At 49.9% G+C, this 13,999-nt stretch overlaps 7 protein-coding genes across 7 annotated transcripts; 3 read left to right on the forward strand and 4 right to left on the reverse strand.

Moving 5' to 3' along the window:
• Positions 1–1,318: 1,318 nt before the first annotated feature.
• On the reverse strand, positions 1,319–2,772 carry N7518_004355 (putative nuclear envelope protein Brr6; the record flags this gene model as incomplete). The annotated part of the gene is made up of 3 exons (XM_057185282.1): positions 1,319–1,642; positions 1,694–2,604; positions 2,664–2,772. 3 exons carry the CDS (start codon positions 2,770–2,772, stop codon positions 1,319–1,321), a joined length of 1,344 nt encoding a protein of 447 aa, XP_057042052.1.
• A 422-nt stretch (positions 2,773–3,194) lies between these two features.
• On the reverse strand, positions 3,195–4,202 carry cwc26 (putative cell cycle control protein (Cwf26); the record flags this gene model as incomplete). Its single annotated transcript, XM_057185283.1, has 1 exon — positions 3,195–4,202. One exon carries the CDS (start codon positions 4,200–4,202, stop codon positions 3,195–3,197), a length of 1,008 nt encoding a protein of 335 aa, XP_057042053.1.
• A 204-nt stretch (positions 4,203–4,406) lies between these two features.
• N7518_004357 (MGMT family protein) lies at positions 4,407–4,988 on the forward strand (the record flags this gene model as incomplete). The annotated part of the gene is made up of 3 exons (XM_057185284.1): positions 4,407–4,521; positions 4,580–4,706; positions 4,820–4,988. 3 exons carry the CDS (start codon positions 4,407–4,409, stop codon positions 4,986–4,988), a joined length of 411 nt encoding a protein of 136 aa, XP_057042054.1.
• Positions 4,989–5,526: 538 nt separating this feature from the next.
• N7518_004358 (serine/threonine-protein kinase) lies at positions 5,527–7,511 on the reverse strand (the record flags this gene model as incomplete). The annotated part of the gene is made up of 5 exons (XM_057185285.1): positions 5,527–5,964; positions 6,021–6,258; positions 6,330–6,402; positions 6,474–7,291; positions 7,345–7,511. The coding sequence occupies 5 exons, from the start codon at positions 7,509–7,511 to the stop codon at positions 5,527–5,529; spliced, it is 1,734 nt and encodes a 577-aa protein (XP_057042055.1).
• A 196-nt stretch (positions 7,512–7,707) lies between these two features.
• On the forward strand, positions 7,708–7,920 carry N7518_004359 (uncharacterized protein; the record flags this gene model as incomplete). Its single annotated transcript, XM_057185286.1, has 1 exon — positions 7,708–7,920. One exon carries the CDS (start codon positions 7,708–7,710, stop codon positions 7,918–7,920), a length of 213 nt encoding a protein of 70 aa, XP_057042056.1.
• A 421-nt stretch (positions 7,921–8,341) lies between these two features.
• Positions 8,342–9,457, forward strand: N7518_004360 (metallophosphatase domain-containing protein; the record flags this gene model as incomplete). Its single annotated transcript, XM_057185287.1, has 1 exon — positions 8,342–9,457. The coding sequence occupies one exon, from the start codon at positions 8,342–8,344 to the stop codon at positions 9,455–9,457; it is 1,116 nt and encodes a 371-aa protein (XP_057042057.1).
• A 707-nt stretch (positions 9,458–10,164) lies between these two features.
• N7518_004361 (L-lactate dehydrogenase (cytochrome)) lies at positions 10,165–11,785 on the reverse strand (the record flags this gene model as incomplete). Its single annotated transcript, XM_057185288.1, has 3 exons — positions 10,165–11,241; positions 11,309–11,622; positions 11,677–11,785. The coding sequence occupies 3 exons, from the start codon at positions 11,783–11,785 to the stop codon at positions 10,165–10,167; spliced, it is 1,500 nt and encodes a 499-aa protein (XP_057042058.1).
• Between the last annotated feature and the right edge of the window lie 2,214 nt (positions 11,786–13,999).

Genomic DNA, 13,999 nt, shown 5'->3' on the forward strand with positions numbered 1-13,999 from the left:
AGATTTCATCATGGGCATGTCAGAGCTAACGCCTCAACCTTGTTCAGCGATTTGCCTCTTTTCGTTCGATGAAGCAATTCAGTACAGATATATACGAACATTCAGCAAACACAATCACTTTGAAGCAAATTCTCGAGCTAGTGGTCAAATCTAAATCCTTACACCTTTGCCTCTTATTATTCTTTTTGTTGTCTTGAAGCATTGGCTCTCTGAGGAGCTCCATTCTCACCAGTTTTCATAGCAAAGTCCCGGGATTCTTGGACGGATTTTGCGCTCTGATCCAAATGCGCTTTTGAGCCTATTAGGGGTTTTGCCGTTCGGAACCCTCCGTGACTGGGTGGAGCTTGGCTGAGATATATATTGATCTCAGGCAGGCTAATCTCAACCCTTTTTGATATGATCCCCGAAGGTGAGCCGCATAGGATTATATGTGAGGGTCTGATATTTCCCCATTGGTCTGTAGAGTGAGATGTAGAGGATGATATCTGAGTGGTACACCACAGCTAGCTTGATATGTTCTCACTCAGCTGCAGGGCGACAGGAACGCAGTCCTATAGATGCTAGGGGCCATATCCCAATCTTTAGTAAATACCGATGCCTTAATGAGCCGTCTACTTAGGGAGAAGATATCTAGAAAAGATACCTAAAAATATATAAGAATACATCTTAAAAAGACTACTATAGAGACTACCATCGAGATAACTAGATCGTGTCGGTTGAGGCTATTCTTGTAATAGTAAGTCAGGTGGTTTAATTCTTCTGCTAGTCTTAATTCAGGCGTCTAGGCCTAAATAACGTGTTGAGGCATCAGTATTTAGTAAACACGGGGGTTCAGCCCCTTGTGTCTATATCACTGCGTATGTAGACAGGCATTCGATCACATGGGAGGGGTTTTCGGAAAACAAATGGCGTGAATAACTTCAAACTCCATAATAGAATTGGGATAATGACCATCTTTGCCAGTATCAAAATCCCAGGGCGTTCTCACGTCCCTTTTAACAGCCCCTACTCTTAGTATACCGTTCGGAGGCGAAATATGAGATCTATACTGGCCTAAGTAAAAACAAGTATCTATGTAGTACGTATACCAGAGGTAGAGACAACAGAGAGAAGCCAGTATAGCCCCAGAATTAAATCAACTAGAAACAAATACAAGAAAAGAAAACACCATAACGATGGTATGAAATAAAACACCAGTGTCGGGCGAAATGAAAATCCCAACGAATATGACCCCATCCCCGCTGGTTATGCTACAAACCCATCCGCTGTAAAACAAGTACGCCGACCAAGACCTAGGCCCAGAAATGAGAACAGTGGCTTAGGTAAACCTGCGCTTAGTTGGGCTCGGTGTCCGGAGGTGCTGCTCACGCTCACGAGAGCGCTCGGTGACAAAGTCCATCGCCCGTGTGTTCTCGAGCATCAGGGGCTGATCGTGTTTCTCGTCGTAAGCAACTCCTTGGGTTTGCCGGGGGTCTTGCTGCCCGTAGTATCCGAAGGAGGGGTTATGCTGCAGCTGTGGGTGCATGGATTGGGGTGGTGGTGGGTGTTGCGCGTAGTTCTGTTGCTGAAGACGGTGTCTCAATGAGCGGAATGACCAGTTGCTAAAAACGGTGACAGTAGATATGGTTGCGAGGAAGAACAGCTAGTATAAAAGTCAGTAAAGATCCAAAACTGAGCGCGCAGGGAAACTCACAATCGCCTTCCAGCTAATGGGGTCAATGAAACTGTTGATGATAATAGCCATTGTATGAGCGGAGACTTTGGCGCGGCCAACCTTTGCTGGATCACGATTCATACACCGTTCCCAGTTCTCGCATATAGTTTCCAGAGCCGGCACGCGACTCGATCGCCCGCAGTCGTTGTCGATATAGTTTTTTGTGCAGACCGCCATGTCGGCCAAGATAGTATCAGACATTTCCTGTGCAGCTTGCTCGAACTCGCCTCGAATGGCCGACACAAATCCGAAAACCACGTAGACGGCCAGAGAGAACAGCGACAGGTTTACCACCAGTTGGGCCCACCATGACAGGATGGCGGGGACATTCGGGTGTGCCTCCAGCATGCTGAAGAACTCAGACCAGGATGAGACTCGCGAGCGATCCTGTTCGAATTTCTGTCCCTTCCCTTGCTTCGTGGCTTTCACCGGCTTCTCCTCCCTGCTGCTGGGCCGGTCTTGGTCGCTATCGTCATCGCTGTCGACTCGTATTTGCCGGCCTAGTTCCTTGTCTCTCCGTCGTTTCTTTTGTATCCGGTGCAAGGCTGCGTTGGAGTGGTGGGTTAGCCGAGGGATTTCGCCTCGCCCTGGGCTCTGCGGATTCCGGCCATGAAAGTTGAATAGTGACGAAGTTCCCTTCCCTGACTTGTATTGCTGCTCGGGCGTGTCCTCGTTGTCTGCATATTCCGGTGACGACATATTCTCAGCGCCAGATGAAAAATCCACATCAAATTTCCGTGGTGTCTGGAAAGCAGGTTGGCCGAATTTAGCCTTCGGTGATAGTGGTGCGGGTTGTTGTCGGGGCTGTGAAAAGAGGAAGGGTTGAGAGTTTGGTTCGCGGAGCGAGGGTAACGCTTGCTTCTGGGGCGATTCGAATGCGCTGTATGTTCCTGTGGGAGTGTCAGGGGTTTGGAATTGCAGTCGTCGTCGTTCAGACCGGGATACGAACGTTTCTTGTCATGCTGCGCTCCAAGCTGGTAGAAGGGTGAGGTCACGTCGCCGGGGGCTCGAGTTTGCCACTCAAAGTCCATTGGACTCTCTCCCGTTCGTTTGTCCATCTTTGTTTCTCGCTGAATATAGATCCGTAGCGGGTGGATGGTGAGTGTCAAAAGGCGGGAAGTTTTTGTTTGGGGTAAACATCCAGATCCCGTAGCAACCTTGGCATCGACACTCTTTATCTCCGACAAGGACCGTACTTCATCTTCTTCGCACATATCTTTGCTTTATTTTGTGGTGTATATACAGCTTCAGGAAAGAGATTTTAAGCAGTCGTGCTTGAGCAGACCTAATCGAAACATTGACATCGGCCTGTGGAATGGACCACAGATCTAGAGATCTACAACGTTGATATTACAAATGTATAGACAAGACTCAAATCCAACATCGAAGCAAGTATGATCATTTGATGCATCGGGCGACCAGCACCCACTATGGGTATTAAACAAGATGGAAAGCATACAAGACAGACATGAGAAGCCATCTACTCATCCATCTGCCACTGGTATTCCAAAGCCTCAAACCGACTCTTCTTGTTCCGCGACGTAAACCAGTCTTTCTCAAATCCATTGCCACGATCCACGCCATCCCAGCGGTGTCCTGGCCGGATCCCATATCGATTAGGCTGGAATGAGCCCTGATAAAGCGGCCGCCCCGTAACACTGGCTCCCGCATCACGCCGGGCAGTAAGGAACTCCGCAGCGGGATCATTCCACCGATCGCGGGCCCTCATATCTTCGTTCAGTTCCTCGTCCTCGATCGTCCGTGCAAGCGGCATGGCCTTGATATCTTGTAGGTTCTGTCGTCGCTCCTCGCGCTGCTGTCGCTGCACATCTCCCATCAGCGCCTCGCGCGCCTGTTCTTCTTTCTCGCGCTTTTCTTCTTCTGCACGTCGGGCTTCGGCGCGTTTCATGGCCACGTTGATGATTCGGCCGGATGCGTCTCGGTAGATTGTTTCTTGGCTTTTTTGGTTCACTGCTGAGGGATCGCGGTACTGTGCTTCTTCGGCTTTGCGCCGCTTTTCTTGGGCTTTCACCATTGCTGCGGTTTGGGCGGCGGTTTGGAGACCCCCTCGTACTCCGGATTCCATGCGCCCTGCGCCGTCGTCTTCATTTTCTATCATAAGCGCATCTTCGTCGTCGGGGTCTTGGTGGGCGGCGCGTTCAGCTGCTGCATCGGCTAGAATTGCGTCGGCGGCTTCTTGTTCACTTCCTTGGCCGGACGTGGGTCCTCCGATTGTCTTCCAGCTTGACTTCTTTGCGCGGCGGAATTCTGTGGTTCTGGCGGATGTGTCGAAATAAGGTCTATCCTCATCGTCTTCTTCCGTATTTCCTAATGAGCGAATGTCTGGTGGATCATCATCGGCAATGATGAGACCAGAGCCTGCAGTATCGATGGCTTTGGTCTTCTTGCGCTTCTTCTTTGGCCGCTCGGTGGTAGGGTCAGCGGTCAGATAGTTCTTTGCCAGGTAATCGGCGAGTGAGCCAGGCATGATTTCGGTATGCTGTATGTGAGGAATGTGAAATGTAGAGGTGCAGGTTGAGCTCAGTGATTTAATGATCCGGAGGAACGTTTCCCCGAACTGTATGCCGCCTAGCGCCAAGTTAACAAGGCGTGAACGTTATTTGATTGTAGACTCGGCAATGCAGAGTGAGACTTCGAACTTGCTCGCTGAGCTTATTTAGAGGCCTGTACAATGCCACGCTCCGAAGAAGCAGAGTGGTGGGCCAACGCAGTCTACGAAGCCATCAAAGAGATCCCCCGGGGCAAAGTCACTTCCTACGGTCATATCGCACGCCTCCTCGGTGAACGTATGGATGCAATTATATGCTTGTTGGAGATATACTAACCATTTTTCTTTGGTAATAGCTCAGCGTCCCCGCCAGGTCGGAGTCTGTCTCAAGGTGCTTCCGTCACCGGAGTCTGGCTCGTATTTCAATTCGAACACTGTGCCGTGGCAGCGAGTGATTAATTCTAAAGGAATGATTTCGCATCGGTGCGTTTGTTCTAGGCTACCTATTCCGAATTCTTGTATCATATCAAACTGGACCATATAATCTAGACTTGAAACGAACTTTTATACATGTTCACGGCTGACATCTATAACAGTGGACCCGGGAGTGCGGAGCGTCAGGCAGAAGCTCTCGCACAAGAAGGTGTGGAGGTTACTACAGACAGCATGGGCGAGATGTATGTTGATTTTTCTCGGTATGGATGGTTTCCAAGCGAGCTGTCGAGCGAGGGAATGGATGAGCAGCCAGAGAATAACACCCCATAAAGACTATTGAAAACCCTCATACATTGGGGTTTTAGTGCCCTTGCGTTGCATCCGAGCGTTAACAATGATTCAAAAATTTTACGGAGATTGAATCCATACATAGCAAATAGTCATAATTTGTCTGTCTGGAGGGAATCTAGAAGGACTTCCCAGACGAGTGGGAAGTGGGAAGGGATGACACAGGAGACTAAAGACCCATCACGAATATGATCAATGGAATAAGAAAGACGAGTCTATCGGGGAGATATGAGATCGAAAAGCACCAGACACAAAAGGTAGACAGACGTGCAGGGGGAAAGGCGAGGCATAAGCATAGAGCATCTCGAATAACACCCCATCCAACCAACTACCAGCATAGGACGAAAGAAAAGCTTTGAAGAAGAACAAAGACATAAACCAACCAGCATCAATCCGTAAATGGAAAGAGGAAAAAGATCGTTAACTCACATCATCGCCATAAGGGCATGAAAACCCAGGGGATAGTCCCATCTAGGCTAAGGAAAGAGAACAAAGAGGGAGGGGATCACTAAGGTCATCTTCATCGCTTTTTGACCTCAGCAGCCCAGCCTTCAATGCCCTCCCCACGAGTTCCAGGTATAATGCCCAGATCGATCCCATCCATACCAGGCGTGTCCTTTATCCACTCATGAGCTGCCATACCACCAGCGTTCGCCCTCTTCTCCGGTGACAGATCAAGCATGGGCAATAGGAGTTCGCTGATACGCATGCTCTCCTCCATGGAGTAGTGGTACTTTTCTCGCAGGACGTCGGGCAGGGCCCAGTGACGAAGTCGGTGGATATTGCGCAGTTCACCCTTGCGATTGAAAATTTCTTGGGACCATTTGCCGGACATGCAGAGTGACTTGGGGAAGGGACCGAGTAGTTCAATGATTTGGGCGATGTGATCATCGTCCTTGCCATATTTGGTCCCTGATTGGGGGTCGAAGAGGTAGTCTCCAGTGATGAGTTCGAAAACCTAGACAATTAGTATGTTGTTCAGCTTCGGCTGTGATTGATGATCATGCCACTCACCATGCATGCCATACTCCACACGTCGGTACTGGCACCCCACTTAGAGCCCAGTATGACTTCGGGCGAGCGGTATTGACGAGTCTGAATGTCGTTGGTGAAATGATGACCGACCCAACAAGCATTGCCTAAGTCTGCAATCTTAACGGAAATAATATTGACGTCAAGTTCTTCTTCCGGTGATTTGCTCGAAGAGCCTTTATCGAGGGAAATGCCAGACACCTCGCGCTCCAGAAGATCTCTGTATGTATATTGTTAGATTAGATCAAGCTCTTATCAATCAGAGCAAGGCAGATGTATGTCATGACGTACGCAGTTTTCTCTCGCTGGTTCTGCTGCACATCTTCTTCCTTCACCCCAAGCAGTTCTCTCATAGAGGGCGTTTCTGCTGTAGATGCTAGGTCAGTTTCTTTTCTCGCGCGCGGTCGAGCCATGGGTGCATCAAGGGGGACTGACCTGCAGGCTCATTGACCATCTGGCTGAGGCTACTGTGTGAGTTGGAAGAGCTATGTTTGAAGTCGAAGTTATTGAAGTTGGTGTTGAGCGGACTAGGGAGCGGCTGGCTCCCTGTGATCAGTGTGCGTCGCCGTCTCCGCCCGTTCCGGTTATCCTCTTTCTCCTTGGCATCTTTATTGGCTTCTTCCTTGACATGCGCCTTGACGATCTGCTCCACATCTCCAATCTCGATCAGGACATTCTCCGGCTTCAGATCCGTGTGGATGATTCCACACTCGCGGTGGAGGTAGTCCAAGCCCAGCAGTACTTGCTTTGCAATCTGCTTGACTAGCGGCATGGGAATACCGCGATGGTTCCACCGCTTGATCAAACCCAACAGGTTCTCGCCCAGGACTTCAAAAACCATACAAACATGGATACCGTTGGGTCCCTTGTGTTCAAACGAGTCCAGCAGACTGACCACATGCTTCCGACCAGGGTGAGAGGGTTTCGCTTGAACTATTTTGTTGAGGAGCTTGATTTCGTCGATCGCGGTTTCGGTGTAGTGTGCGGCGGATCGAACCACCTTCAGCGCGACATGCTTGTTGGTGGTTGTGTCCCGCGACAGCCAGACCGTCGAAAAATGACCCCATCCAAGCTTGCGCACGATAATATAGCGACCATTGTTGTATGCTTCGCCCACAGCGACGGGGTGGTATCCGCCTTTGCAATAATCTTCGGAGTCCTCCTCTTCCGCGGTAGCCTCGAGTTCTTCGCCAGACGATGAGGATGATGATCGCGATGCGGATGCTTTGGAGTTTGACTGAGCAGCGCCGGTTCTGATCCATGGGAGATTAGTAACCATGTTCATCAGAAATGTTTCAAGACATACGATTCTGTAGCACCGGGCCCAGGGTTCGCTTCATTAGTGACGATGGGCTTCAAGTCGGTGCCCTTTCTCCTCTTCTTTCCGCCGTTGCCATTGGCAGCTGACGCAGCAACGTTTGCCATCTGTTTGCCCTTGTTGAGCATCGCCTTGTTAAGATCGACTCCCTCCATGATGTGGAGATTTGGGAGGTCAAGCTGAGAGGCGGGGCACACTGGCTTTTGGTTGGTTCAAGCGGAACTTAGAGGCGGTGGATGTTGGAGGGGGCGCCTCTACCACCTGCACACACAGTAAAGACACGGTAATCAAATATTGCAGAGGAAGAGTTCAAATAAACTGGGTAGGAATAATTTGAGGAGGGGAAAGAAGATGTCAAAGATTGGAAAATTGCGGGTAAAGGCAAAGGCCAAAGAGAATATGGGCCAGAGCGACGATCCGATCGCAAAAGTCAAGTTTTGTAAGATCAAGAGAAAGATAGATCACTTCGGAGAAAAGGGGAGTGTTGAGATCGATGGGATGGTATTCCGCAAGCAGCCACAGCGTCGTGGTGGCAAATATGGACGCATTGAGTATAGACAATAAATAGCCTTATAAGAATATCCTGGATGCATGTAAATGTGAAGAGAAGAGAAGTCTCAGCGCTGATGCTTTGACTAGCAGAAACTTAGCAAGTAGCAAGTACAACATACGCGTACATGTCAGAGGAGATACATTCTGTGATGCTGACTTTGTTCACTTGGTTATATACTGTAGATGTTTTAGGTCTTTCCTGATACATCTACCTTACTCTACCTATCCTATCCTTGACTACATTTTTATTCATTATTCTATTTAAATTTGAATCAAATAGAAAGAAAAAAAAAAAAAAAGAAAAAGAAAAGATCGACTGCAGTCTTGATGTGACGATCCCCGCTTGGGGTAACTAGCTACCTGACTTGACCTCGGTGGATTCACCTCTTGAACTCTTACTACTCTGAGCCGTTCCTTTGGCTTCTCTGTCACCATGACAAGTCCCTTCAACCGCCGCCCTATTCACGACTACTTCATCGCCTCTCCTCTGGTGGCCCTACTCTATCCAGTACACCAGATATTGCTCCGTCTGCGTGGCCCTCCTCGACTCCCTCCGCCTGGCACTCAACCAATCCGAGTAGTCTGCATTTCCGATACTCACACCCTCGAATGGCCAGACGTACCTGACGGAGACCTTCTCATCCACGCCGGAGACCTCTGCAACAACGGTTCCGCACGCGATATCCAAGCCTCTGTTGACTGGCTCCGGAGCCTTCCCCACCCATACAAAATCGTCATCGGAGGGAACCATGACAGCTACTTCGACGTGCGGTCACGTCTGGATGAGGACCGTAAAGACCCAGCTTCCATGGGGGATTCCTTCGCGGCAATCTCTTCCTCGACGGCATCCATTCGCTCGTTCCACGAGCTGAACGACGACTCCCGCATCGACTGGGGTGACATACACTACCTCCAACACTCAGCCGTGACCCTCTCGTTCGCCGACACCTCTGCGCCCTCGCCCACCGCCCCCAGTACTAGCTCCCGCTCGCGCTCCCTCACAATCTACGGCGCACCCCAAGTCCCAGCCATCGTCCCCTTCGGCCCCGAACACGCGTTCACATACCCTCCACATCACGACGCCTGGTCCGGCACCGTCCCCCCAGAGACAGACATCCTCGTCACCCACACCCCACCCCAATCTCATCTCGACCTGTCCCCCATATTTTCCACCGGCTGTCCCAACCTGCTGGCGGAATCATGGCGTGTCCGTCCTGCCCTCCACGTCTTCGGTCACGTCCATGAATCTGCCGGCCAGGAACCTATCTTCTGGGATGAGGCCCAACGCGCCTGGGAAAGATTGTGTGCCTCGCGCCGCTCGCGTGCGCGTTTTAGCCGCATGTCTTCGCTCGCTGGCTTCCTCCGCGATCTCTTCGATCTATCTGCCTGGGTGGATGCCGCGCGGGTCGTGGGATACGGGATCTCAGGTGTGGTTTGGGCTCACATCTGGGGTGGGGAGAACCTTCATGGTGGGTGGATGGTCAACGCTGCTTGCATGTATCGTGACAGTGGCCGGCTAGGTAACCCGCCGAGGGTTTTTTCCCTGTGATCTTCCACCGGTAAGCATAGCGTTCGCTTTTGGTTCCTGTTCATAATACCATGTTGGTTGGCTTGCGCTTGGTGAACTGCCACTGTAAATAAAGCTGAGCGGTTTACCTACGCCACAAAAGGCGTCTCTTTTCGGCTATTCGCATCTTCAGCCTGAGCAACTCCAAGGTTGGTTCTCAAGATCCACCTTGTATTTCACGTTACAAAAATGATAATTGTATAATATATATATATATTGGCGGTTCTGATCTTGGTAGCAATAGTAACCTAATTCATGGGATCAACAGAACCTCATTGAGCTTCTGGATAATGTCAGAGAGTCAATTATAGTATAACGGCATATGTATACACATACCCTACATATACGGAAAAGAAAGCAACAAATCAAAGGCAAATGTAGACAGAATATATGTCTCCGTTTTTTCAGGTGACACTGAAGCTTATTCTAGGAAGTAAGAAACCTTGAATTCCCACGTGTTGGTATCTCAAGTTCAAAATATATCTCCGTAGTCTTGGTATGAATCATTAAGATTCTACGAGCAAAAAAGTTATTTGTCCAAAATGAATAATTTGTACATATTGCATGGGTATAGAGATATATATGGACTCAATGGTTATATGCCCAGACGATACCACCCTGTAGACCGACGCGAACAACCCAGCAAGCTTCAACACAAACAAAAATGAACTACAATGCAGCAAAGAGGATTACAGCTTCGGCTTCTCATTAAACCTCGGCACCTGCAATGGATCATATGCACTAAGGCCAAGGGTATCAGACGGCACAACCCCGGAGTGGCCACCCAGCAACCCACGGGTATCAAGCAGACTAGGACTGAGATCCGCCACAGTCGGAGCTCCAATCAACCGCATGTTCATCTCCATCTCATCTTTAAGCAGCTGCATAGCACGGTTCACACCATCAAGCCCATAAGCAGACATGGCATACAGGAAGGGCCGCCCAATACCGATACCCCTCGCGCCTAGACAAAGCGCTTTAAGGATATCAGTTGCGCGACGCACACCGCCGTCAACATAGACTTCAATGCGATTTTCCCAGCCACGCTCGCGGAGCGCAGGCATCACCTCGGCCAAAACCTCGATGCCGGACCGCGCAGTCTCGAGCTGCCGTCCGCCGTGGTTGGAGAGCACGACGCCGTCGCAGCCTGCCTCGACGGCGCGCAGGACGTCCTCAACACACTGCACGCCCTTCAGCACGATCGGCATGCGTGTGATGGATTTGAACCAGGGGATATCCTTCCAGGAGAGCCCGGGGTCGATGAAGGAGGAGATGGCGCGGGCGGCGCCCTGGGTGCGGTCGATGTCATCGCCGCCGGACTGGACGTTCGAGCCAGGATCGGAGAACTTAGAACGCATATCTTTCTCGCGGCGGCCGAGCTGGGGCGCGTCGACGGTGATGAAGAGGCCCTTGCAGCCGCGCTCCTCGGCATGCTCGACAATCTTGCGCGTGATTTCGCGGTCTTTGTTGACGTATAGCTGGAGCCATTGCACTTGGTCGCCTTGCTTGGCGTCAATGATTTCGTCCAAGGAGCACGAGGCTAGCGTGGGGATCATTTGTACTACGTTGTGTTCGTGGGCGGCTTTTGTGAGCACCACTTCGCCTTCTGGGTGGCCCAGCTTGCCGAGCGCCGTGGCAGTCACGTAGAATGGGATTGAGCATTTTGTGCCCAGCATTGTTGTGCTCATGTCGATGTGCTCGACATCGACTAGAATTCGCGGCCTAAACCAGATCTTATGGAAGGCTGCGTGGTTCTCGCGCATTGTCTGGTTATAGATTAGCACTGGAGACTTCATGCCTGGGGGTATCAATCTTGATATCATGGTAGCTTACAATTTCATCATCTGCTCCGCTGGAGTAGTATGCCCACGCCGTCTTCTTCATAACTTGGCGGGCCACCACCTCAAAGTCCATCAGGTTGTAGCAAGCCTCGAGATGGGGCATGCGGGAAATGCGCCCTTGGCGTTCGGCCTCCTCCGGGTCGAAAGCTTTTTCTTCCTGCTCAACGGTTGCCATGTCTACTGCTCCCAAGTGCTTCGACGGGTCCAGGAACTTGTCCAGGGTGTCGGGTGGGTGGATTGGTTCGAACTCTTCGGTCGCATCTTTGCCTGCATACTTGAGGATGATCTTCTGACCACCGGGGTGTTCTGAGAAATATTAGTGCACATTCGAGGAGAGAAACGTAGTAAAGAAACACATACCCGGGAGGAATTCGGTTACGTCGTAGGCTTTGCCGTGCACGATGATCCAGCACGAGTCTTTGGAGTTGTGCTCGGCGACAACTGCGCCGGTGAGCTTGCCTGCGCTCATATTGAAAACGGATAAGAGTGTATATCGTTCGCTGAAGAGTAGAAGAGAGGAAGTAATGAAAGGGAAAAAGATCTAGTGGACCCTCGGGATAAATGAGTCCGGGGGAGAAAGTTGCGGGGGAGCCTCTCGGCCGACTTGTCGGATGAGACTCGCCTCGTCGGATGAGAACTCAAATGCTCCTTAGGTCCGTATATTAATTGAATTGAACGTATTCCTAAGATCAAGCCCAAAATCCAAAGGATCTAAGGGATTGGTGGGGGATCGTTGTGGGAGCCTCGGTCTGGGTCATCTCCTCTATATTGGATTCAGCCAGTAGTAAGGAACGTATTACATGCTTGGATGTTCCCTTCACAAACAGTATTTCCCAATGCTGTTTTTGTTGTGCTATACATGCTGCATTCAGAAAAGAAACAACCTCACCTATAGATTCGCTGTTGACAGCCCTACATTCCCTTGTTGGAATGTCGGGGTCGGGGTAAGAATAGTTCATCGCCTGAGGCAGAAGGATTCACATGCCTCATCACGTGACTTTCATCATCAGAATACACAAAGTGTATCATAACGCCATTGTGTTGAAGTGCAGTTTCTAAGGCTTTTATCATAAGCTTAATCCAACGGGTAATGTAAGCTGAAAATTGGACAACAACGTTCACATTATAAATAGTGGATATCATTGGACGGACGAACAGCGAGCCTATGTACCTCGGTCTTGACTGACACCGCCACCGTCCATCGCCTACTTGGTTTCTAGCTTGAAGTTCAAAGAGACTGCAATATACGGAGTAACACTGGTCAAGTTTGCAACGCGCGTAAGGCGCACATATCACTTTGTGATCTGCATCGGTGCAGATCTATAATCGGGCAAGTTCGGTCATTCCTCGCACCTCCGGATATCCTCCACCCTCCCACACCTCCGCCATTTCTCCATCTTCGGCTACAGGGGGTGGCCACAGCCCCTCCTTGTTGCGTCGTGGATGCCGCTGCTGACGTTGTACGGGGAAGGGGCTCCGCCAAGTGCACTGTCCACGAGTTGTACCATGTGTATGTGGCGCATTGTTGTAATCGTTCAATCTGTCCATTTAGATCAAATTGGGCTTAAGCTGTTGCCACCGATGCTTGTAGTTCAATTGAGCGGTTAGCTGAAAAATAACATGGCAATAATAAAGATCAACCAACCGCGGAGGATTCATCCACTAGTCGGCTTCGCCGACAGCCCATCAGAGGCTCTGAAATCACGACTCAAAACCCCTAATGAAGCGGGTCTACAATGTGCTCCGTTCCTATGGATATGCACTGTGATATCGGATTTTTCATACCCAATCTCAACCCCTTATCGGTTGAGGTCTGTTGAGGGGTCTTGATGGACTGCGATGTAAGATGAAGATGGATCTACAAAGAGTACAAGATAGGGAGGATTATTAGCCCCATCTTGAATTGTGGCGTGAACACGCGGACCTGCCATGGAGAGAAATACTTTCTACTATCGTACGCTTCAACGGTCAAGAGTTCTGCATTCATGTGCGGGAACATAAGGAACCATCAACGCCTTATCCTCATATTCTGGTCTATCTTTTTCGTCCGTATCCACTTAGTTGCAGTTCGAGAAAACTTCGAATGCGCCGGGACGTGGTTCAACGACATCATTGCGGATACTAGGCGACACTTTTCCGCCGAAGGCATGCACGGAGTACTCTTTGAGGGGAATTGGTGGATTATCCCCCATCTTTGAAAGACATGACTCGAGTCGTCATTTGAATGGTTGGAAAAAAAAAGAAAAGATTTATAAATTTTTCATACAATTCATGTGTCATCGTTTGACTTCAAGTGGAAAAGAGGCAACATTCAAGGGAGAAAAAAAAGCCTTTGCTCACATGATTCTGCAAATTGTATGACTCCACATGTTGTTTTCGGATCCGAGTAGAAAATTGTATAATATGTTCAGCCTTATATTGTATTACCTATAGCCAAGATAGGAATCCCAAAAGAAAGGAGAATGAAAAGCATTGGATAGAATATTAAACGATCTCAATAATCCTATTCTGTAGAGCAAGGAGGATGGCTTGTGCACATTCTGTATCAAGTAAACAAATATGTCAATCCCTGTCCGATCCTTTTAGTGCGGCGCTAGTCCTTTCACGGCCCCCGATAACATTTCTTTCCGACCTCCTTCGGGATGGGGACGGCTTCCCGATTCCCGATTTGCAACCGGCGCCG

This window comes from Penicillium psychrosexuale (genome assembly GCF_028828465.1).
Source record: "Penicillium psychrosexuale strain IBT 29551 chromosome Unknown utg000003l, whole genome shotgun sequence".
In the NCBI taxonomy this organism is placed as follows: domain Eukaryota; kingdom Fungi; phylum Ascomycota; class Eurotiomycetes; order Eurotiales; family Aspergillaceae; genus Penicillium; species Penicillium psychrosexuale.